The 26,323-nt window shown below is 40.7% G+C and overlaps 1 protein-coding gene across 6 annotated transcripts in view; it reads left to right on the forward strand.

Moving 5' to 3' along the window:
* LOC121281988 (transcription factor Dp-1-like) overlaps positions 1 to 26,323 on the forward strand; it is a 75,725-nt gene that overhangs the window by 43,745 nt on the left and 5,657 nt on the right. For 5 of the 6 annotated variants that reach the window (XM_041195302.1, XM_041195307.1, XM_041195305.1 and 2 more), the window contains 5 exons: positions 428 to 593; positions 14,835 to 14,981; positions 15,569 to 15,637; positions 16,122 to 16,273; positions 17,595 to 17,761. In XM_041195302.1, coding sequence (XP_041051236.1) covers positions 428 to 593; positions 14,835 to 14,981; positions 15,569 to 15,637; positions 16,122 to 16,273; positions 17,595 to 17,761 — 701 coding nt within the window. The remainder of the gene's footprint in view (positions 1 to 427; positions 594 to 14,834; positions 14,982 to 15,568; positions 15,638 to 16,121; positions 16,274 to 17,594; positions 17,762 to 26,323) is intronic. The other variant, XM_041195304.1, reaches the window with a different exon arrangement.

A 26,323-nucleotide genomic window follows, 5' to 3' on the forward strand; every position in this document is an offset into this window, starting at 1 on the left:
TATTCCTGCTCCTATTTCTTATGTAACCTCTTACAGCCTTCCAAGATCTCTCTACTCCTTCAGTCTAGCCTCTTGTGCATCCTTGATTTTAGCTGCTCCACCATTGGCAGCTGAACGCAGAGCTGCTTAGGCCCACCAAGACCTGGAATGCCCTCCCTAAACCCTCAATACTTTTCTGTTCTCCTTTTAAGGCACTTCTTAAAACCTACACCTTTGAGCAAGTTTTTTGTCACCTGTCCTAGTATTTCCTTATGTGGCTCATAGTGTCAAATTTTGTTTGACAATGCTGCTGTGAAGCCCCTTGGGACCTTTTCATATATTTAAACTGCTATGTAAATGTAAGCTGGTATCTAAATTTCTTGCAAAATTTGTTCCATAATTTTGAAAGCAGAAATATTTTTGAAGTTTGAATTTATTTACTTTTCAGTAAAAGGAATAAAAAGGGTGAAAAAAATGGCAAAGGATTGCGGCATTTCTCGATGAAGGTCTGCGAGAAAGTGCAACAGAAAGGAACAACTACCTACAATGAAGTGGCAGATGAGCTAGTGGCAGAATTCAGTAACACCAACAACCAGGAATCTGGCTCTGATGAAGTAAGGCACTCCTAATACTTACCAGGTTAATAGTGGCTGCAATTTTAGTCCACAAAAAATAGCAACTCATTGTAAAGCTTTTAATATATCCAGGTACAGGAAACTGTTTTAATCATGTAAACTTCTGTGGAGCAGACTTTCCTACATTGAACAGAACTGTAAAATAAGATTGTGTGCTTGGTGACAAGGCTTTGTAACTTTAATATAAGGGATATTTGAATATCCTTCCTCAACTCACAATCCTTTTGTTGATGGTGGGAAAGGGAAGCAAATGAGAAGACGCTGGATTTTATTCTCCCATTCTACTGACATCAGAACACAAGCTGACCTGAATCTATCAGATAGGGTGGTCAGAAGTTTAGTTGACTACATGGTGGAGAGTACATAGCATTGATGTAGATAAAGCTGAATTTAATCATTGTCTTGTTGCTGTCTTAAGTGTGTAATTGAAGGAAACACAAGGTGCACATTCATAACAATTTTCTTAATTGATGAGCAACTTGGCAAAACAGAGTTCAGTTTGGTAATTGGCAAGCAATTTACTGACTGACCTGGCTGAGAGGAAGAAAAGTGGAACGACTGAAAGAAAAGTAGCAGGTGCTCAGTCAAAGAGAAATTCAAAGCAGTACATAATGGTTATGGTCCTTTGTTAGAAGAACGTAAGGAATTTAAGGGGCTGATAATGGATCATTGAATTTGAGCCTGTGATAAAGGATGGGGAACGAAACTTTAGAAGTGGATGTGACCAACTAATATGTTCAGACTATGAAATAGAGGCCAGAATTGGAAATTCTGGATTGAGAATTGACAGATGGAAGAAGATGGGAGCACCTTGAAAGTTTATGGAATTAGCACAGAAATACTTGAAAGTGGTATAAGGGTTTGTCTTATCTAGCCTAATGAAAGAAGTATGTGGTTTGGAAGCTGGTAGAAGGAATCTAATCTTGAAAAAAAAATGGTCGTTTTGGTATTTTTGAGTTCAGTGGTTTGAAGTGTTTGGGTTTCGGAAGATGTTGCAGATATGCTGACTACATCTTTGCAAGAAGGAAGATCTAAGACATGTTGATAACATTAAGAATATCTATGGTGTTGGGCAGTAACTGTAGAATTGTAACCCTTAAAGGTGTATGGCCAACATATGAAGAATGGAGAATTGTTTGCTGTTGTCTTGATCTAATGGACTCTGCTGAAAAAACTATTCAGGAGTTCAACTTCTTCCCAGAAGGTCATATATAAGTGATGTTGCAAGACAATGAAGGAAGTAGGCACTGAATGTGTGAAAACTGGTGAATTTGTGCACAAATTGAAGTGGAAACAGAAAATGAAGACACATTGCTGTACCTGCAAGGTCCAGAACATCAAAACCACTGGAGAATTTGGTTTGATTAGAGTTTGAGGCTAGTGTCCATTGCAGAATTAAATCCTGGTGAGAGCTACTACAGCTGTGTGCAGAAACATGGGCTGGATATGTGTGAATATGTTATGCAAGATAGATATTTGGTTTTGTGAATACAGTGATCAACATTGAAGTAGCGAATAGTGGCCTGTGAACAGTGCTATGGCAAGAATATTATAATATGCCTTGTGATTGATAACCTTGAAAGATCACCAGCTGGAAAAAAGGTAGGAAGGCCATGGTGAAATGCCAATGTGAGATGGAGATACTGTGTTCAAAATGAATTGAATGAGTGTAGAGAGGAAGGGTGATGGTGATGAAGATAACGACCTTGTTTATGATTAACAAATGTTAGACCATGGAATGAATGAGTGTGCTTTTGGCCCTTATATACGAACATACGAATTAGGAGCAGGAGTAGGCCACTCTGCCCTTTGAGCCATTCAATAAAATCATGGCTAGTCTACTTTTAACTGCAACTCCACGTTCCTGCCTACCCCTGATAGCCCTTGCTTCTTAAGAATCTATCTACCATTGCCTTAAAGTTATTCAAAGACTCTGCCTCAACCACCTTTTGAGGAAGAGAATTCCAAAGTCTCTCGACCCTCTTGTGGGTGACTGCTTATTTTAAAACAGTGACCCCTAGTTCTAGATTCTCCCACAAGAGTAAACACCCTTTCCTCATTCACCCTGTCACGTCCCCTCAGGATCTTATATGTTTCAATCAAGTTGCCTCTTAACTCTTCTAAACTCCAGTTGGATATAAGCCTAATCTGTTCAGCCTTTCCTGATAGGACAATGCACCCATTCCAGATATTAATCTAGAAAACCTTCTCTGAACTGCTTCCAATGCATTTACACCTTGCCTTAAATAAGGAGACCAATACTGTACACAGTACTCCGGATGTGGCATCACCAATGCCCTGTATAACTGAAACAAACTCCGTACTCTTATATTCAATTCCCTCGTAATAAACGATAACATTTTGATAGCTTTGTTACTTACTTGATGTACCTGCTGACTAACCTTTTGAGATTCATGCGCTAGGAAATCCAGATCCCTCTGCATCTCAGAGCTCTGCAATCTCTCTCCATTTAGATAATATGCTTCTTTATTTGTCCCACCAAAATGCACAGCCCCTCATTTTCCCACATTATACTCAATTTGCCAGGTCTTTGCCCAATCATCTAATCTATCTATATCCTTTTGTCCTTATGTCCTCTTCACAACTTACTTTCCTACCCATCTTTGTGTCATAAACAAATTTAGCAACCATACCATTGGTCCCTTCATCCACATCATTTACATAAATTGTGAAGAATTGAGGCCCTAGCACTGACCCCTGTGGCACACCACCTGCCAACCAAAAAATGACCCATTTACGCTTACTCTGTTTCTTGTTAGCTAGCCAATCTTCTATTCATGTCAATATGTTGCCCCTACACAATGAGCTTTAATTTTCCTCAATAACATTTTAATGTGGCACCTTATCAAATGCCTTCTGAAAATCTAAGGACAATACATCCACCGGTTCCCCTTTATCTGTAGCACCCTACTTCTTCAAAGAATTCCAATGAATTGGTTAAACATGATGTCCCTTTTGCAAACCAATGTTGACTCTCCTGATTACTTGAATTTATCTAAGTGCCCTGCCATAACATCTTTAATAATTGTTTTGAACATTTTCCCTGTGACAGATGTTAAGTTAACTGGCCTATAATTTCCTGCTTTCTGTCTCCCTCCCTTTTTGAATTAAGGAGTTACATTCGCTATTTTCCAATCTAATGGAACCTTCCCCGAATCTGGGGAATTTTGGAAAATTAAAACCAATGCATCAACTATCTATCACTAGCTTTTTCTTTTAAGATCCTAGGATGAAGTCCATCAAGACTCAGGGACTTGTCAACATGCAGTTCCTACAATTAAGTACCACTTCTCTGGTGATTGTAATTTTCTTCAGTTCCTCCCTCCCTTCTAATTCTTGATTTACAGCTATTTCTGGCATGTTACTTGTATCCTCTATAATGAAGAACAGTGTAAAATACGGTTCAATTAATCTGCCATCACTTTATTTTCCATCATTAATTCCCCAGACTCTCACTCTATAAGACCAGTGTTCACTTTATTAACTTTTTAAAATATCTATAGAAACTCTTATTAGCTGTCTTTATATGTCTAGCTGGCTTGCTCTTATACTCTCATTTTTCTCTCCTTATCAATCTTGTCATTCCTTACTGTTCTTTAAATTCTGTCCAATCTTCTGATTTGCCACCCACCTTTGTAAGTTTGATACTGTCTCTACTTTTCAGTTAACCACTGATGGTGGATCTTGCCCTTTTTCTTTCTTGTCGAAATGTATCTATTCTGTGTGTTCTGAAATATCCCTTTAAATGTCTGCCACTACATCTCTATTGACCTATCCATTAACCTAAATTGCCAGTTCTAGCTTTGTTTTCATGCCTCATAATTGCCCTTATTTAAGTTTTAGAATGTAGCCTTAGATCCACTCTTCTCTCCCTCAAACTGAATGGAAAATTCAATTATATGATCACTGCTACCTCGGGTTGCCTTCACTATGAGGACAGTAATTAATCCTATCTCATTGCGCAATACCAGGACTTGTATAGCCTGCTCCTGGTAGGCTGCAGAAAATGCTGATCTAAGAAATTATCCCAAAAACATTCTATGATATCGTCATCTACATGACTCTTTGTCCATCTGATTTTTCTATTCTGCATGTAGGTTAAAATCCCTCATAATAATCACCGTACCTTTCCAGCAAACTCCCACTATTTCTTCTTTAATTACCCTGTCCTGCAATGTGATTACCGTTAAGAGGCCTATGCCACTCCCACAAGTGACTTCTTGCCGCTACCATTCCTTATCTCTATCCAAACCACTTCTATACCCTGGCTTCCTGAACTTAGGTCTTCCTGCTCTATTGTGCCACCACTCCACATTTTCCTAACTTCCTATCCTTCACATACCCTTCAATATTCAGGTCCCAATCTATGCCATCCTGCAGCTATGTCTTAGTAAGGCTATTAAATAGTGCAAATAGAGATAAATAAGCATGATCAGTTAATCTGTTTTGTTTTGAATGCTATGTGCATTAAGTTTTGTCTTTTTTATTACTTTTGTAACCTCTAGCCTTATCTGTTGATTTACTCTTAGATTTGTACTCGGTCACTTCCCATCATGTTCTGTTTATCATTTCCCATATTAATACCTTCCCCTCTTATCTTGCCTCTACTCTCTGATATACCACATCTTCCCACGTTTGATCCCTTGCCCCACTATTTTGTTTAAAACCATGTCTACTTCCCTAGTTATGTAGTTTGCAAGGACACTGGTACCAACATTGTTCAGGCGTAGACCTTGCAAACAGTACAACCCTCACCATTCCCAGTACTAGTGCCAGTGCCCCACAACCGGAACCTACTTGTCCCACACTAGTCTTTGAGCTGCGCATTTGTGTCTCTAATCTTATTCATCCTATGCCAATTTGCACATGATTCAGGTAATAATCTAGAGATTATTACTTTTGAGGTTCTGCTTCCTAATTTGAGGCATAGTTCCTCAAACTGACTATCTTTCCTTGTTCTGCTTATGTTGTGGTACCTTCATGGACCTAAGAGGAATTCCTGATCAGGACTACCGATCCAGAAGCCACAACTGCAGACAATGCACAACATAAGGGAGGGGAAGAAGTACCTGGACACTTTGTTCCAGGAGATGGTCATACCTTTTAGAATAGGATCTATCTTAACTCTGGTGTCCTAAGCCACCTATTAATATACTGTCCCTTACACCAAGCACGTACCGGCCAATCAACTTACTAGTTTCCTGTGATGTCACAGTTGTTTTTTCACTTGGTTTCTTCAGCAGCTGAAATGGCCGCACTCCCGGCTCCCTTCCCGCTGATTTTAAACATGCTGGCAGATTATCTCCATCAGTTGCAGGTAGCCATTTTGTGGTTGCTAATGTAATTGTGACCATTCCTTTTAAAAAAAAGGTAAGCAAACAATGTAGCATAAAGAGTTAGTACTTAGCTCTAAACCAGAACCTTCCTATCTGTTGCTGCATTGTCTTCGCTACGTGAATTTCAGCAGCTGGCTTGCTGACCTGTTAAACAGATGATTGGGAAGCAAGGTTCTTCTCCTGTGGGTCGGGAACAGGAAGAAATTGAGAGAACTGTTTTGTTCCTTCGCAACCAGCTTTTAATTTTTCTTCCTACTGAACAGGATGAGATTGTTGGCAGCAATATGCAGTCCACAATATCGTAGCTGGAAGAGAACCCACTGCAAGAGAACACAAATTAATTGTGTCCAATTAAGAATGAATTACAAAGGTATATTACATGATGGAATCTTTCTCCTTTTGATCGGCACCCTGGCCGATGATGTATGGTCGTTCTACAGTTAATTTTCTTTTTGGCTTCATATTGCTACATGTAGTTCCTTCTACAAAGCGACTTGTATGACCTATGTAATAAAAGTTCTCTGGTGATAGAAATGGGCATTCTTAATACACCCAAACTTTTCTTTGTCATTGAGTTTTCATCTGCTTGTATTTCAGATCAATGTGTAATAGAACTGTTTGTACCCTTAAACTTCATTTAGTGATGGATTTTATTATAACAATGTTGTAGTACCCTTTAAAACAAATAAAGGCAGGTGAGAGAGTAATTTTATTTTTCTTCGGTTTCTTTGTTTGAAGGAAAAGTACATTTGGCAAATTCCCAGTTCTTGCCAAGTATAATTCAGCAATTCAGTCTATGTATCCTGCTCTCCATTGATAATGATTTTGTTTGTCAGTTTGATAAATTGAAATTTTAAAAGTGAAATTAATTTGATAACCAATGGAATAGAAATTATTTATATTTATAACCTTGATCCAAATTGCTTGAGTATAGGAAAGGCAGTGGGCCATTCAACCTCTCAAACCTGTTCTGCTGTTCTGTATACTAATTCCATCGGTTGCATTGCCTCCTTATTCCTAACCGAGCAAAAAATCAATCTTAGGTTTTAGATTCTAAATTGAGCTAGTATTTGCTACTTTTGTGGGTGTGTGTGCCAAATTTCTACCACATGTTTTTACCTAACTTCTCTCCTAATAGCCTGGCTCTGGTTTTAAGGTTATGGATCTTAGTTCTGGGCTCCCTTACCATTGGAAATTTTTCTCTATCAGCTCTATCAATTCTAATCAAATCCTAAAATAAAATACAAAAAAATCACCTTCTATGTTACAGGGAACACAAGTCCACTTTGAAGCTTCTCCCCATAATTTAACTCATGGAGCTATGGTACAATTTCAGTGAATCTGCACTTCACACATTCCCAGACCAATATATCTGTTCTTATGATGTGCTACCCAGCACACACTACTACAGATGTGGGGTAATTAAGTATCAGCTGTGACTCAGTTTGTAGCACCCTTGTCTCTGGGTTCAAGTCCCAGTTAAGATTGAGCACAAAAAATCAAGACGGTCACTGCAGTGTAACACTGAGGGAGTACTGCCTGTCTGAGATGCTGTCTTTTGGGTGAGACATTAAACTGAGGTTCCATTTTCCTGCTTGGGTGCATGTAAAAGATCCTAGGGCACTCTTTTGAAGGAGAGCAGTGGAGTTAACCCAGGTGTCCTGGCCAATATTTATCCTTCAAACAACTCCTCAAAAACAGATTATTGGTCATTATCATGTTGTTGTTTGTAGGGGGTTGCTGTGCACAAATTAACTGCGGAGTTTCCTATATTACAACAGTGACTATGCTTTGAAAGTACTTAATTGAATGTAAAGTGCTTTGAAGTGTCTGGTGATCTTGAAAAATACTAAAAACTCAAGTCTTTTTTTTAACCGGGGCTTTGTAGCGTAGTAGCAAACATTCTCCCTTTTATGTTCTAGCCCTCAAAATATTTCACTTTATCATTCATTTGAATTTATCACTGCATGTCCAACCTTGCTTATTCAATTATAACTTTAATGGCCTTAATTTGCCTTTAAATTGTCAGGTCCGCTGCCGACTCCTGTGCGCGCCTGCCGACGGAAATATCGCACGAGTGCGCGATGATGGGACACTCTCCCGACGTCATCGCGAGTCATTTTACAATCGGTTGGGTCGGGCACATGCCCGCCCGACGAACATTATATTCTGGCCTCTGTTTTCTGTGTGTTGACCAATCCTCAATCCATACTAATACATTACCCCCAGTACCGTGAGCTCCTATCTTTTATGTGGCACCTTATCAAATGCCTTCTAGAAATCCAAATACACTGCATCTACCAGTTCCCTTTTATCAACTCTGCTTGTTATATCCTCAAAGAACTCTAGAAAATTTGTCAAACATGATTCCCCTTTCACAAAACCATGTTGACTCTGTTTGATTGCATTAAGCTTTTCTAAATGTCCTGCTATTTCTTCCTTAATAATGGACTGTAGCATTTTCCCAACGGCAGATGTTAGGCTGACTGGCCTATAGTTTCCTGCTTATTGTCTCCCTCCCTCTTGAACAGGGGCGTCACATTAGTGGTTTTCCAATCCATTGGGACCCTCCTGGAATCCAGTGAGTTCTGGAATATTTCGACCAATGCCTCCATTATCTCTGCAGCCACTTCCTTTAAAACTCTTGGATGCAGGCCATCTTGCAGGCCTAGCGACTTGTCTGCCTTTAGCCCCATTAATTTGTCAAATACTTTGTCCCTCGTGATAGAGATGTTGCAAGATCTCTCCTCCCATTAGCTCCTTATCTGATATCTTTGGGATGTTTATCCTCCACCGTGAAAACCAATGCAAAATAGGGTTTAAATGATCTGCCATTTCCCTGTTCCCTGTTATCAGTTCTCCAGTCGCATCCTCCAAGGGCCCCACGCTCATTTTAGCCACATAGAAGCTTTTGCTGGTTGTTTTTATATCTCTTGCCAATTTACTTTCATAATCCATTTTCTCCCTCTTTATTAATTTTTAGTCATCTGCTGGTTCTTAAAAAAATTTTTCAATCCTCTGGCCTACCAATAGCTTTCATCTCTTTGTATGCCATAGTTTTTGATTGGATACTCTTCTTGACCACCTTTGTTAAGCACAGTTGGTTCATCCTTCTCATCAAGTCCTCTTTTTTGACCAGGATAAATTTTTGTTGAGCATTGTGAAATATCTGTTTAAATGTCTGTCTCTGCTCATCCACTGACCTTCCCCTTAGTCTATTTTCCTAGTCTGCTTTAGACAACTCTTTCTTCATACCTCATAATTGCTCTTAATTAATTTGAGAACACTGGTTTGAGACCCGAATTGCTCACCCTGAAACTGAATTTGAAATTCTACCATGTTGTGATCGCTACCCCCTACAGGATCCTTAACTACAATATCTCTTATTAATCCCACCTCATTACACGTTACTATATCTAAAATAGCCTGTTCCTGGGTAGGTTCTGCAATGTAATGCTCTAAAAAACCATCCCTGATGCACCCTACAAATTCGTCTTCCATGTTACCCCAGCCAATCTGATTCGTCGCGTCAATGTGCAGATTAAAATCACCCATGACAATTGTAGCACCCTTCTTACACGTCTCTATTATTTCCCGATTCATACTTTATCCTACCGCGAGGCAACTCTTCGGGGGGGCGGGGTGAGGGGGTTGCCTAAAGACAACTCCCATCCGTGACTTCTTCCCCTTGCTATTCCTTATTTCCAGCCAGACTGATTCCAGATCACGATCTATTTGTACCTATATCACTACTCACCACCGCACTGATACCTTCCTTTATTATCAAAGCTACCCCAACTCCTTTTCCTTTTTGCCTATTTTTCCAGAACATCAAATACCTTTGAGCACTGAGCTCCCAGTCGTGGTCACTTTGCAACCATATCTCTGACTTGATAGCTATTACATATTCATTTATTTCTATTTGTGCCGTCAACTCATCTATCTTGTTACAAATACTGCATGCATTCAGATAAAGCGCCTTAAGCTTTGACTTTCTACATTGTTACTCATTCTGGTTCTAATTTCTGCACTCTTCTGCTTATGTTTTCTGCTCCTACCTGTCACACTTTGATTATTGTTTGCCTCTTCACTACCCTGTGCATCTGCGCTCTCGTTTCTTTTTGATTTTTTTAAAATTCCCTTCACTTGAATCCCCCTGCTAATTAGTTTAAATACCTATCTACAGCCCTAGTTATACAATTTGCCAGGACACTGATCCCAACATGGTTCAAATGAAGCCTGTCCCAATGGAACAGCTCTCTCCTTCCCCAGTACTGGTGCCGGTACCCCATAAATCGGAACCCATTTCTCCCACACCAATCTTTGAGCCACGCATTTACTTCTGTAATCTTATTTACCCTATGCCCTTGTCCTGTGTGGCTCAGATAGTAATCTGGAGATTATCTTCATGGTTCGCTTCATAATTTAACCCTGAGCTTGTCACCAGGTAGGCAACACAGCCTTTGGGATGCTCTGTCATTGCTGCAGAGGACAGTATCTATTCCCCTAACTATGCTATCCCCTGTTACTACTATATTTCTCTTTTCTTCCCCCCACTTGAATGGCGCACTGTACCACGATGCTGTGGTCAGTTTGCTCATCTTCCCTGCAGCCTGTGCCCTCGTCCACACCGGGAGCAAGAATTTAGTACCTATTGGACAACGGCACTGGCTGAGGCTCCTCCAAAGCTAAATCCTGGATTGCCTCACTTGCAATCACACCCTCCTGTCCCTAACCACGGTCCAAATTTGATGTAATTAATCTAAGGGGTGCGACTGTCTCCTAAAACACAGCGTCCAGGTAACTGCCCCATCCGCCCTCCCTGATGTGTTGCAGTGTCTGCAGCTCGGACTCCAGCTCATCAACTCTGAGCCGAAGTTCCTCGAGTGGCCAATATTTGCTGCAGATGTGGTCACTGGATTGCACCAGCTCCCACTTACTACAGCTGCAGCACATCACCTGTCCAACCATCTCTATTCTATTTAATTAATTAATTTCGATGTTAAATATTTTAAAAGTGAATTTCTTAACTGTTCAATGAGGCTGTAATAATGTCTCCTGATTTAAACCACTTGACCAATCAAATGAGAAATGGAGAGATACCTCAGCTCTCCTCACTGTTTAAACCGATCTCCCGGGTCTCCTCGCTCCAACAACTTTTAATTTTATTTTGTAGTTGACCAAAGCATTTTAGAGATGTGTATACATGAACCACTAAGTCTCTTTGGTCCTCCAATGTTTCCTAAATTTTGACCATTTTTAAAAAAACATTTTGAGCTGTCTCTTTTGTGTCCAAAATGGGTGACTTTCCTGCTTTGAAATTCATCTACAATTTTGCCTATTCAATATATTGTCTCTTTGTAATTTTGTGCTCCCATTAACACTACTTGCTATGCCACCAATCTGATAAAAAATATATGGCCCTCTATTGTGGTGGACACAAGAAATAAAAGTAGGAGTAGACTATTTAATACGATTGTGGCTGATCTTGGGTTTCAGCCCCACTTTCCTGCCTGTTCCCCTTATCCCCTGATGCCCTTAGATACCAAAAATCTGTCTATCCCAGTCATAAATGTATTCCATGATGGAGCAACCGCAACCTTTTGGGGTAGAGAATTTCAAAGATTCACAACGCTTTGAGGGAAGTAATTTCCTCTCATCTCAGCCTTAAATAAAGTGCTCATTTTCCGGCAAAAGGAACCCAGCTGGAAATGAACCGCAACCAAAACGTTTTTTGCCTACTGTTATCAAAGTAATTATTAAATATAGTGAACAGTTGATGCTTCAAAACAAATCTTTGTGGGACGCTGCAGGTAACTTGTTTCCAATTTGAATACAAATGGATTCCCAATTATCCCTCTTTCTGCTTAACAAACCATCTAACCAGGTTATTAAGCAAATGGAAAATTACTTTTATCCCCTTGGGGGTCAAGTTCGAAATTAAGAAACTTAGAAAATAGGAGCAGGAGTAAATCATTCGACCCTTCAAGCCTGCTCTGCCATTCAGTATGATCGTAGCTGATCTTCTATCTCAACGCCATTCTCTTGCCTTCTCCTCATACCCCTTGATGCCTTTAGAGTCTAGAAATCTATTTCCTTCTCAAATATATTCAATGACTTGGCCTCCACAGCCTTCTGTGGTAGAGAATTCTAAAGGTTCACCACCCTTTGAATGAAGAAGTTTCTCCTCATCTCAGTCCTAAATGCCCTACCCCATATCCTCAGACTGTGGCCTCTTGCTCTAGACCCGCACCCCCCAGCCAGAGGAAATATCATTGCTGCATCCAGTCTGTCTATCCCTGTCAGAATTTTATACATTTCAATGAGACCTCCTCGCATTCTCCTAAACTCCAGTGCATACAGACTAGTCGGCCAATCTCTCCTTATTCGACAATCCTGCCATCCCAGGAATCAGTCTGGTTAACCTTCGCTGCACTCCCCCTATGGCAAGTATATCCTTTCGTGGGTAAGGAGACCAAAACTATACACAGTACTTCAGGTGTGGTCTCACCAAGGTCCTGTACAGCTGCAGTAAGACACCTTTGCATCTGTACTCAAATCTTCTTGCAATGAAGGCCAACATACCATTTGCCTTCTTAACTGCTTGCTGCACCTGCGTGCTTGCTTTGTGATTGGTGTACAAGGATACCCAGGTCCCTTTGTACATCAACATTTTCCAATCTATCACCATTTAAGTAATACTCTACCATTCTTTTTTCCAACTGAAGTGGATATAGCACCTATTCAACCTTTTAGAATGGTTAAATAAAGTTTGTCTTGATTTTTAAACATTCATTTATGACTTTGTTATTCTGTGACAAGAGTATTAATACTGTTGCATCGGTGTGGTGATTAGTCACTTACATTGCCTTTTGTCTAGATGTATTCTTTTGACCTACAAAAACAGACAATTTATCTTGAGTATCAATGCCTATAGTCATCCAGAGCAGGTTCTTAAATGTGCCCTGACAATTTTTGCACTGCATTGCCTAATTACTTTTTGAGAGAGGATGCGAAGGGTGGACGTTTCTCAAATTGGGTGAGGTGAATGGGAAGATGACTGTATATTGATCTGTTAATATGTCATGCTAAGCCAAACAGACCAGGAAATTTCCATATTTAAATTCAGCACATGATAGTGTTGATATCATTTTAGGCTTCAGTCTTCCTGGGCAAGGGAGGGGAAATTCATCTTCGGTGCTGGAGAAAAGTGACCTGTGTGTTGCAACAAAATGATAATTGAAATACTTGGTAACATTTATGGAATCACTTCTGGGGCTTGGAAACATTTAATTTTTTATTTTGTGGGATGAGAGCCTGACTGGCAAAGCCAGCATTTGTTGCCCTTCCCTAACTGACCTTGAAAAGGTGGTGATGGTGAGCTGCCACCTTGAGTTGCTGCAGTCCAAATGTACTAGCGATTGATACAATTGAATTCCTTGCTAGGCCATTTCAGAGGTCAGTTAAGAGTCAGCCGCACTGCTATGGGTAGAATAGAAAAGCAGAATATTATTTAAAAGGAGGGGGCTGCTGAATACTGTGGTACAGAGGGATCTGGGTGCATGAATCTCAAAGATAGCATGCAGATACAGCATAAAATTCGGAAGGGAAATGGATTGTTGGCCTTTATTGCAAGAGGGACTGAGTATAAAAATAGGGAAGCCTTGCTACAACTGTATGGGAATTGGTGAAACTGCACCTGAAGTACGTGCACAGTTTTGGTCATCTTAAGGAGAGATATACTTGCTTTGGAAGCAGTTCAGAAAAAGTTCACTAGGCTGATTCCTAGGATGAAGGCTAGGTTACAGGATAGGTTGAACAGGTTGAGCCTATGAGAAGTTATCTTATTGAAACCTAAGATTCCTGAGGATAGATGCTGAGAGAAAGTTTCCACTAGTGGGGGAATCTAGACCCAGGGAATACAGTTTATCAATAAGGCGTATGCCATTTAAGGAGAAGGTAAAGCGGAATTTCATCTGAGAGTCATTGGTCTTCCACAGAGAGCAATGGGCCATTGAATATATTCAAGGCCTTGGCAGATAACTTTTTGATCTACAAGGGAGCCATGCATTATGGGGGGCAAGCAGGAAAGTGGAGTTACGGCAGCAATCAGATCAGTCCTGATCTTATTGACTGGCGGAGCAGGTTTGATGGGTCAAATGGCCTACTCTTGCTATTTCTTGTGGAGTCACATGTGAGCCAGACTGGCAGCTTTCCTCACTAAAGGACAATCGTGAACCAGATGGGTTTTTATGACAACCTTGTAGTTTGACAGCCACCATTACTAATACTAGCTTTTATTCCAGATTTATTTAATCAAATTTAAATTCCACCAGCTGGTGGAATTTGAACTCGTGTCTCCAGAGTATTAGTCCAGGCCCTGGATCACAGTGACTCTACCGCTAAGCTACCGATCCTCTGGGTTTTTGAGAATTTTTTTCTCTTATCACATTTGATTTTTGATATGTGGATATTGTTCAAAACCAGCAATCCAGTGCTCCAAAGACACAGTGGATCTGTTCCTACCTTAAATAGTCTGATTTTGGACTGCTGAAAACTGTACTTGTTTTGTAATTGGCCCCTCCCTGCTGCTCCCTGTTCTGTAGCTAAGGGTAGCCAGATAACCAATTTGCAGACTGTTTAACTAAGACTTGTTCATTCTCCTTCCATTTGTGGAAAGTGTTTAGCCTTTGCTTGGCTCTGCGACAGTAGCCTTTCCTGGCAAGTGCATGTGTAACCATGGTAGATTGACAGAATTGCATGTGCAATATTACTTTCACTGAATTAATAATCCATATGAATATTTTTACTTGGAGCTTGTTAAGATTTTATTTAATGATATTATGCAACCTCTAATGCACAGCAGGGATATGATCAAAAGAATATAAGACGTCGTGTATATGATGCCTTGAATGTGCTTATGGCAATGAATATCATTTCCAAAGAGAAGAAGGAAATCAAATGGATAGGACTTCCCACAAACTCCGCTCAAGAGTGCCAGAATCTGGAGGTAAGAGTACAGTGACCTTTTGTGTCTCCATGAAGCGTGGTATATATTCAATATATGCAGACTGTTAGAAATTTTGGTGTGCGACGGTTAATGCATTGGGCTCTTCAGTTAAAACAAGTTCTGCAATTCTGTTATGTGCAGTTAGCATCTGTGGATTCTTCTGCACAGTTCAGTTATATTTTCAGACTGTTGTTGCTTTTCTCCTGTTGCTACCAGATATCCACTTTTCCCTTCTTCCTGTTTTCCCTTGCCCAGTCTCCCAGCTGCCAGCACTGCAGTGTGCATTTTGTCTGACTGAAAGCCAGCTGGTCCCTGGTACCCATTAGATCCCAATTTGGCTTGAGGAAAGACTGATATTTCCATGCAATACCTACCACTTCAGCCTCTCCTCTTAAAATGTTCCTTAAAACCTACCTCCTTGACCACCTGCCCTAATATCTCCTTATGTAGCTCAGTGTCAAATGTTGTTGGGTAATACTCCAGTGATGCTCCTTGGAAAGTTTTACTATGTTAAAAGTCCTGTATAAATGTAAGTTGGTGTAGTTTACAGCAAGTGACGGACTTCTATTTAATTTTTATGTGAATAGATGGAGAAACGGAAGAAAATGGAAACGATTAAACAGAAGCAGTCACAACTTAAGGAGTTGCTGCTGCAGGTAAAATAAAGCTAAAAAATGTGCAGTTTGCACGTTGTGTAGTTTTCATTACTGCTGTGCAAATCCACATGATGGGTAAATTTATTCTCATCCCAAGGAGTGCCTTTCTCAAATGTTTTGCCTAGCTTGCATATACCATAATATTTTTGAATAGTATTAATGCTATGAGTTGTACAGAAGATTCCACATTATGTCAGAGCTCTTCTTGAAAGATGTCTGCTTTGGCTCAGTGTTAGCACTCTACATCTGAGTCAGAAGTTTGAGTAGATGCAAAAGATCCTGTGGTACTATTTGAAGAAGAAATAGGAATTCTCTTGATGTCCTGGTCTATATTTATCCTTTGCTGAAATGCTTATATGGCTGGATTGGCTGGATGCTTTTGAGAGAGAGAAAGAAGAGAAGGGACAAGTAAATGTAAGTAAAATTACAGTCATTTCTTAAGTACATAACTGAGTTTAAATTACAAACAATTTGTGTTTTACAGCAAATTGCCTTTAAGAATCTGGTTCAACGAAATCGCCTTGTAGAACAACAATCTGGCAGGGTTCCTCCTCCCAATACTGCCATTCAACTGCCCTTCATTTTAGTCAACACCAGCAAAAAAACAATCATAGACTGCAGCATCTCTCCCGATAAGTAAGTATGGCAAACCTGACTATGTTTTGTATGATGAGCAAACTTGGCTTTTTCATCAAATACGTTGTATGAAAATGTTGTGAAAGCCAAAGTTAGCTTGATGTTGAGAGTGGAGGTCAGGAACATAACTCCCGACAGGCCTCGGAGCTTTTGTGAACGTGCAGACGGGGAAGGCACTCTTACGTTCTTTGAACCCAGCGCTCCTGTACCAGAAAAATAACGTGACCACCTGAGTCAGGTGACTGGGAGCAGAGCACCATGGAAGACTAGTACCAAGGAGAGGGGACATGAAGTGGTCCCAAAAGAAGAGTCCCAGAGAGGGAACAGGGACAGGAAAAGGCCCTAGTTCTGTGTGGTGGGGTGGTGGAGGGAGGGGCAGAGAAACTGGCTTCAAACAGGAAAAGGGTTGCAGGGAGCAGACTTTAAGTGAAGAAGGCAGCCAAAGGTTGGTGACTCCATGCTGCAGGCCACTGGGGCAAAGGTATCCCTTTGGAGCAGTAGTATTCTGCTCGGTGAGGCCGAAGATCTGAGCTTGTGCTTGGTTACGTACTCGGGAATCCAAGGGAGCAGAATCTCTGGAAACAAGATTCAAACCCTGCAACAAAAGAACCAGGAGCAGGCAATTCAGCCCCTCAAGCCTGCCCCGCCATTCATTACGATCATGCCTGATCTCATTTCAGCCTCAACTCCAATTTCCCGCTCCCTCCCCATTACTTTTCAACCCATTAATTAAAAATCTGTGTCTCCTCCTTAAATTTATTCAGCATCCTGGCATCCACTGCACTCTGAGGTAGTGAATTCCACAGATTCACGACCCTTTGAGAAAAGTAATTCCTCCTCATCTCTGATTTAAATCCACCACCCCTTAGCCTAAAACTATGGCGCCTCGTTTTAGAATGCCCCAGAAGGGAAAACATCTGCTCCACGTCTACTTTGTCTATCCCCTTTAGCATCTTGTATACCTCAATTTGATCTCCTCTCATCCTTCTAAACTCTAGCGAGTATGGGCCTAAACTGCTCAACCTCTCCTCATAAGAAAAGCCCCGCAACTCTGGAATCAATCTGGTGAACCTGCAAGGTGGGCTGTCCGAGTTGGAGCAACCTTGAGAATTCCCAGATTAGATCTTCGAAGATGAAGAAGTGTGGGCAAGGAATCAGACCAGAAAAGATGCAAGATTTTTATTTTAATAAATTTTAAAGAATTCTGAGAGGGGATATTTTGCCAGAAACATTTGAAATGCTGGTGTGGGACTTTTTCTTGGGACATTTTTTAAATTTCCCAAAAGTGAAAAATTCAATATTTTCACTTTCTTTTCCACAGGTTTGAATATTTTTTTAACTTTGATAACACATTTGAAATCCACGATGACATTGAAATACTTAAGAGAATGCGAATGGCTTTTGGATTGGAGTCTGGTGGCTGTTCTGCTGATGAATTGAAGATGGCTAAGAGCCTAGTACCCCACGTACTGGAACCATATGTAATAGGTAAAATGGAGGGTGCAGGTTGTGATTTATACATGGTGTCTGTCATATATTTGATTTTTGTATATTTAACATAGTTGTAAGATCATGGTGAATGTATTAATATAATTTATCTAATTTTACCGTGCACTTGTTTGTGCTGCTGAGGCGTTATAAGGCTCTGGTCAGATCACATTTAGAATATTGTGAGCAATTTTGGGCCCCATATCTCAGGAACGATGTTCTGGCCCTGGAGAGGGTCCAGAGGAGGTTCATGAGAACGATCCCAGGAATGAAAGGCTTAACATATGAGGAACATTTGAGGACTCTGGGTCTATACTCGATGGAGTTTAAAAGGAAGAAGGGGTATCTGATTGAAACTTACAGATTACTGAAAGGCCTGGATAGAGTGGATGTGGGGAAGATGTTTCCATTAGTAGGAGACACTAGGACCCAAGGGCACAGCCTCAGAGTAAAGGGAAGACCTTTTAGAACAGAGATGAGGAGAAACTTCTTTAGCTAGAGAGTGGTGAATCTATGGAATTCATTGACACAGAAGGCTGTGGAGGCTAGGTCATTGAGCGTATTCAAGACCATGATAGGTTCTTGATTGCTATGGGGATCAAAGGTTACGGGGAGAAGGCAGGAGAATGCGGTTGAGAATGGATTAAAAAAAAAATACAATTCTAAAGGAGGCGCAGGACCGGAGACACCTGGGAATTTATACATACAAAACATTAAAGGTGGTAGGCCTGGTTGAGAAAGTAATTAAAAGGCATATGGAATCCTGGGCCTTATAAATATTGTAGAGGCATAGGGTACAAAAGCAAGGAAGCCATGATGAGCCTATATAAAATGTTGGTTTGACCCCAACTGGAGAATTCTGACCCGTTTGGGGAATCGCACATTAGAAAGAGGTAAAGGATTTATGAGGATGGCTTTCGGGCTGAGACACTTCAGTAAATAGATTGGAGAAGCTGGGGCTGTTGTTTTTGGAGAAAAGGCTAAGAGGACATAGAGGTATTCAAAATCATGAGGGGCTTAGAGGTCACAGAGAGAAACTGTTCCCATTGGTGGCAGGTTCATTGATTTAAGATGATTCCAAAAAAAAAAAAAATAATGGTGACATGAGTGGTTATAATCTTGTATGCACTGCCTGGGAGTGCTGGATGCAGATTCAATCCTTGCTTTCAAAATGAATTAGCTGAAGAGGGAAAATTTGCAGGGCTGCGAGGTAAAAGATGGAGAAGTGTGGCACTAGCCGAGTTGCCCTTAAGGAGTAGGACAGACACGTTGGACTAAATGTCTCTGTAATCTAACTATTCTATGATTGTATAATTAAACTCAATACAAAAATCATTCATCTCAGTCACATTTAAACTTCTTGTTTCATAACTCATTCCCAATCTATACGCATTTCTTACTTAAAAATAATTGAAAATGTAAACAACAGTTGCCAGTGTTTCTCAACAGTGTTCCTGGACATTGCATTCAGGACTAATGGAAGATGAATAGTCTGAATAACCACAAATATTCTCCAGAGTTTTAATTTCGATTGTTTGTTCTTCAACAGTTTTTTTGCCCTAAATAGAGAGATGGCTCAAGATAATGAATAGAGAGCAAGAGGACAAATGGAAAGGTTGAATTGGACAGATGGTGCTTCAAGATGTTTCTGAAAGAAATTTGGGTAGAGATGCTAAGGAAGGTAGTTTGTGTGGTAATGGTATAGCTGAAGCAGTAATGAGAAATGGCTTTTTATGTAGAGGATGCGTTCGCACAATTGCTGGTGAAGGTAAGATAGGATAAGATCTGGGAAGCATTTGAAAGTGAGGACAAGAATCTCAATAATTCTGCAGCTATGAGAAGCCAGTGGAGCTTGACCAGTACTGGGGTGATGTGATGCAGGCATTTTTCATGATTTCAGCCAGGAAGACTTTGAAGCATTAAAAGCATGGATTGTAGTCGTTGCAGCAAAAGAAAAAATTCAGAGTGGAGGTTGATATATTTTGGAGGTGTAAAAGGTTGTACTGTTGGCTCAGATGTGGGGAAGGGAAGGGGTGGGGAAATAAGTTGTAGGATGCTTTATACTTGCAGCTTAATCTAAGGGACCAGCCAGAAAAATCATTCCAGTTGATGCTGAAGACGTTTGATGGGAGTGAAGAGGGTGGCCTCTATTTGCTAACATGAAGCTGGGGGATATTTAATCATACCCCAGTCTTAATGTTGAGCGAGAATTTAGATGAAGTGATAACAAGTCCTAGGAACAATGGAGGAGGCAATGAGTAGAGGTGAGTGTCGCACCCATTGCAGCCTCTTGGATCTCTTTGAGAATAGCAGGTAAATGGTAGAGGGAGGAGGCTAAGAATGGAACCCGAGTTATACCAAAGGTGACTATGTGGGTTCAGAATGAGAAGGAATGTATTTTAATTGTACTCTGCGTACCTGCAGCAGAGCAACTAAATCAGAAACTCAGTGGCATAGGTATAAACCCACAAACTTATCTCTCTATGGTGTTGCATGTTAGTTCTCGATGCATTTTAGAATTTCATTGTGGAATTAGAAGTCCTGAAATCGCTAAGCTAACACATAGTCGAGACACTAACCAGCTGCTTATCGTGCCTTGATGATTGAGTGAGGTACTAACCAAACCTTTTTGCTATTTGCTCAAGAGGGGAAATGAAGTCAGGGGCCTGTTCAAATAACATGGGCTGAATTTTCACAAAGGACACTGGAAGTGTGAGTCAGAAAAGTTCCTGCCTCCATTAAGAAGACCCCCACCCATTTATTTTCATTCCATGGAGGTGGGGACAGGATGGAGTCTGGCCTACCACCTCCAGGGGCAATCCCAAGGCAGCAATAGAGGCAAATGGATGGTGAGACCAGGCTAGAAGGGCCCGCCTCCTTTCACTGGGACATCAGCCCAGTTGTGGTGATGAATCTCAGGTCCTAAATCTCCCTCCTATCCTCCATGCCTTCTCATATCCCCCACGCACCCTCTATTCCCACAGTCCCTGAACCCACTATATACTTAACCAGTCAGCCATTGGCAAGTCTTTGAAATGCTCCTGAAACTGGCACAAATACAGAGGCTTTGAAAATCTACTGTGGAGGAGAAAAAGCTACCCAGCTTGCAACTCAGGTTATTACAAGGTAATGAATATGTCAATTCCCTGCAAACTGTGTCAGCATTGCCTACTGAGACCTAAGTGCATTATTCTTGGAGCTCAGCCAAGCATTCATGATGCCATTTTTCAATGTCTTTATTTACACAAGATTAAGTGGATAAAAGCTTTTCATTGAAACTATGAAAGGCTGTGATTGAAATATATTGACAACTTATTGAGAAGGTATGGGAGCAATCAAAAGAATATTACATGGCTGTTTTTCTTTTTGATTCCTTAAGACTAGGATTCCTTCCCCTATGGTTCACAACTCCTCTGAGGTGAATCACACCTAATAACACAATGGACCCAGTTATGTCTATTATGTTATGCTGTTATAGACAGATGGGGGGGGTTGTTGATTTAAACAGTACTAATTTCTCCTCTCACCACCCATCAATAAACAGAAAGGTGTTTTGGTTTGCTTCCCCCCTTATAAGTGTTTTCCATCCCCTTGGTTTTGGTGTGATCCAATTTTGAAATTTATCAGAATTCTTTGAGGAGGTAACAAGCAGGATAAATAAAGGGGAACCAGTAGATGTAATATATTTGGATTTCCAAAAGGCGTTCGATAAGGTAAGAGCCCATGGTGTTGGGGGCGGTACATTAGCATGGATAGAGGATTGGCTAACTAATAGAAGACAAAGTTGGGAGAAGGGGCCATTTTCTGGATGGCAGCCTGTAACTAGTGGAGTGCCACAGGGATCAGTGTTGGGGTCTCAATTATTTGCAATATATATTAATGACTTAGATGAGGGAAGAGAATGTACTATTGCCAAGTTTGCGGATGACACAAAAATAGGTGGAAAGGCAAGTGGTGAGTTTGACACAAGGAGCGTACAGAGGGATCTATAGTTAAGTTAAGACAGGTTAAGTGAGTGGGCAAAAACTTGGCAGATGGAATATAATGTGGGAAAATGTGAGGTTATGCACTTCGGCAGGAAGAATAGAGGAGCTGAATATTATTTAAATGGAGAAAGACTGCAGAAGGCTGTGGTGTAGAGGGATTTGGGAGTTCATGTGCATGAATCCCAAAAAGCTGACACAAGTTCAGCAAGTGATAGGTAAGGCAAATGGAATGTTTGCCTTTATTTCAAAGGGAATGGAGTATAAAAATAGGGAAGTCTTGCTAAAACTATACAAGGCACTAGTTTGACCACACCTAGAATACTTTGGTCACCTTATCTAAGGAAAGATATACTGGCATTGGAGGAGGTCCAGAGAAGGTTCACTAGGTTGATCCCCAGTATGGAGAGATTTTCTTATGAGGAGAGGTTGAGTAGGTTGGACTTGTACTCATTGGGGTTTAGAAGAATGAGAGGTGACCTTATTGAAACATAAGATTCTTAGGTGGCTTGACAGGGTAGATGCTGAGAGGTTGTTTCCCCTTGTGGGAGAGTCTAGCACCCGCGGCATAATCTCAGAGTGAGGGGGTGCCCATTTAAAATGTGATGAAGAATTTCTTCTCTGAAGGTAGTCAACCTGTGGAGATCTTTACCGCAGAGGGCTGTAGAGGCTGGGTCATTAAGTATATCAAAGGCTGAGATAGATTTTTAATCAGTAAGGGAATCAAGGGTTATGGGGACAAGACAGGAAAGTGGAATTGAAGATCATCAGATCAGCCTGATCTCATTGAATGGTGGAGCAGACTAAATGGGCTGAATGGCCTAGGCCTACTTCTGCTCCTGCGTCATATCATCTATTAATAACTCCAGAGCAAACTCAAGATAGGATGAACTCAAAAGGTTAGTTTACTTGCATACACTCAAACCCGGGAGGCGGGGGGTTGCAACATTGCCCCCTTTGCATTCCTACAGTAAAAAAAGGATAGGGAAAAGAAAGATTTATAGTGCAGAGACCACATAGTAAAGAAATGGTGTTTCACATGGGTTCCAGAGGCCAGAATCAAAGTCCAATGGGTGTATTCCTTCATGGAGGTCAGCCAGCTGAAAACTGATGATGTATAATTCACCTTTCCAGTGGAGCTGACCTCACATGATTAGATAGGCATGCAGAGATGAATCAGTCTGGTGGACGATGGTACAGAAGTTGCAGCAGAAACAATGCAGATGAGACCAAGTATTCAATCTGGGCAGAGCCCCTTTTCTGTGAGGCTGCTTGTTCGATGGTAAAATGGCAGACTGAGATTTTACAGTACAGCAAAGCATTACTGGTTACACAAACTAGAGACCCCTATCATATGACTCCCACCTCTTCACAGTGCCTTTGACAAAGGGTTCGTGAATCCCTCGCCTGCATCCCCAAGATGGTTCAATGTCTCAATCAGTAACAATTAAAAAGAAGGTTGCGTGGCCCTTTGTTCTAGTGGACGAGTAGGCTCTGGTTGGCCAACCTGGGTTATGAAATGCAGGTGGCCTTTGTAGAGCTCCCTTTGAATTTGGTCTCTGCAGCCCACAGGGGAGTGAGTCGTTCGTGTTTCTTCAGAGGTAACAAAGTGCAGTTTTCTTTGATACTGCCAGTAAGCTCCTTTTGTTTGAGGGCCATAGACCGACATGGATTTAGCCATTTTGAAAGGTCGTTGTCCAGTTTTGAATTTTAGAAATGGCCATGATATCTGTATATATTTTATAAAAATGTACATCCTGTTTCTGATTAGAACATGATGTATGATGGAGATGGGAAAGTGTAGAACAGTACAGAATTTTGAGATTTTTGAAAATTCTTAATATTGATCACAATTGGGCTGTATATATTTCCTGTTTGGTAGTGTAATTTAACTATCTGTAATTATCAAGTAACTACACAAAAGACTAATTGAGCTTCTGTTATACCTGTTGGTCACCAATTCCCCATTTACAACTGTCCATTGTGAAAAGAATGTCTAATTAATAGACTTGAGTAATGTGGTTTGCCTTTTGCAAAACAATGACCTGCATTCAATGATGAATAAATTTCTGTAACAGAAGAAACAATTAAAACGAATAACAGAAACTCTAGCAAAATATCAGTTTGATGCAATCAGGCTCAACCAACAAAAATATATGCAAGACTTCCAGTGTTTTGTGATTGTTATCAGAATGTGTGAGCACAGGTATCAGATAACAAGTGAACTCATCCAATCAAGTTGAATTCTTGTAAATAAGCCTGCTTGTTATTAAAAAGCTGGTGGTGTAGGAAAGCATGTGGTTGCTAACATGAAATCTCTGTTTAAGTGTTAGCTTAGTTTGGTGATAACTGTCCTCCCTTCAAGTCAAAATTGTGGTTGATAATCCCACTCCAGGATTTGATATGCACAATCTAGCACTCCACTTCAGCCCTGAGGGGTGTGTTATGTTGTCTAAGTGGTGTCTTCCAAAAAAGATGCTAATCAAGGCTACCGTTTGTGTCACCTGTTGTCCTTGTCAATATTCATCCCTCAACCATAAATACAAATCAAAAACAGAATTACCTGGAAAAACTCAGCAGGTCTGGCAGCATCGGCGGCGAAGAAAAGAGTTGACATTTCGAGTCCTCATGACCTTCGACAGAACTGAGCGAATATAAGGAGAGGGGTGAAATATAAGCTGGTTTAAGGTGGGAGGGGTGGGGGAGAAGAGAAGTTGGGGGGTGTTGATGTGGTTGTAAGGGCAAGCAAGCAGTGATAGGAGCAGATAATCAAAAGATGTCACAGACAAAAGAACACAGAGGTGTTGAAGGTAGTGATATTATCTAAACAAATGTGCTAATTAAGAATGGATGGTAGGGCACAAGGTACAGCTCTAGTTGGGGTCGGGGTGGAAAGACTAGCGGGGCATAAATGATTTAAAAATAATGGAAATAGGTGGGAAAAGAAAAATCTATATAAATTATTGGAAAAAATAAAAGGAAGGGGGAAGAAACAGAAAGGGGGTGGGGATGGAGGGGGGAGTTCAAGATCTAAAGTTGTTGAATTCAATATTCAGTCCAGAAGGCTGTAAAGTGCCTAGTCGGAAGATGAGGTGTTATTCCTCTAGTTTGCATTGGGCTTCACTGGAACAATGCAGCAAGCCAAGGACAGACATGTGGGCAAGAGAGCAGGGTGGAGTGTTAAAATGGCAAGCAACAGGGAGGTTTGGGTCATTCTTGCGGGCAGACCGCAGGTGTTCTGCAAAGCGGTCGCCCAGTTTACGTTTGGTGTCGCCAATGTAGAGGAGACCGCATTGGGAGCAACGAATGCAGTAGACTAAGTTGGGGGAAATGCAAGTGAAATGCTGCTTCCCCTACTCCTCAACCCCCACCTATGGCACCTCCCCATGCCCACGCAAAAGATGCAACATCTGACCCTTCACTTCCCCTCTCCTCACCGTCCAAGGGCCCAAACACTCCTTCAAGTGAAGCAGCATTTCACTTGCATTTCACCGTCCAAGTGTGGCACCCCAGAAGTGTACACAGTACTCCAGCTGAGGTCTAACTAGTGTCCTTTACTAGTTCAACATAACCTCCTTGCTCTTGTACCCAATGCCCATATTAATAAAGCTTAGGATACTGTATGCTTTATTAACTGCTCTCTCCACCTGTCCTACTACCTTTAATTACTTATTGTTATGACGTGGCAGGTGATGTGTGCCAGGCGGACCAAACCCACAAGGGAAACTTGGCCAAGCTATCACAATGGTTTTGCAATTTGAATTTATTACAAGAAGATTTGTACACTGATTTCCAAAGTAATGAATCCACTAACACCTTTAGAGATTTTAAAAACTAAATTAAAACGTTTATTAACAAAGGAAAATATTTCAAGCACATACATAAGATTATAGTTACCTAATATTATAACAAATCCCAAAATTCCTAATTAAACTGACTCCCAGCTACACACCCCCTTTAAGGCAACAGCCCAAAATAGATTTTAAATTTAAATAGCAAGTCAGCAGACTTATCACAGCACTGACTCGACAGCGGAATTCCCATGGCTTTTCTCCAAATTTAGTTACTGGACACAGCAGACTTGCAAAAATGGCTGGAGGATTTCCCAAGGCTGTTTCACATGCTCCTGTTAGATCTTACATGGTCCCACAACAACATCTTCCTTCCTTTTATATCTATATATATATATATATATATATATATGTTTCTTGCTCTTTAATCGGTAAATTCATTGTTCTGTATGTCTTTGGAAATGTACTTTTCCCAGAATATAAAAATCTTTCATGTTGCCAATATGGTCAATACCTTTTGAGAAAAATAAACATCATAATCTTGCCCTATTTATCTTGTTATTTGTAAACATCCTGCCATCGCTTTGAAACCCAAACGACCCCTTCACTTATTTAAAAATGCAAATTTCCTTCACACCCTACATGCTCAGACCTCATCCATATTTACTGATGTTTACTTTATTTAAGTGCTTTTTACCCCTACCCTCTTTTGATAATTTCAAGCTTGCAGTCTATCTGACTCAAATTTAATTGAATCACACAGGCAGAACCATCTACATTCGTACCCA

This window comes from Carcharodon carcharias, chromosome 9 (assembly GCF_017639515.1).
Source record: "Carcharodon carcharias isolate sCarCar2 chromosome 9, sCarCar2.pri, whole genome shotgun sequence".
NCBI classification, from domain to species: Eukaryota; Metazoa; Chordata; class Chondrichthyes; order Lamniformes; family Lamnidae; genus Carcharodon; species Carcharodon carcharias.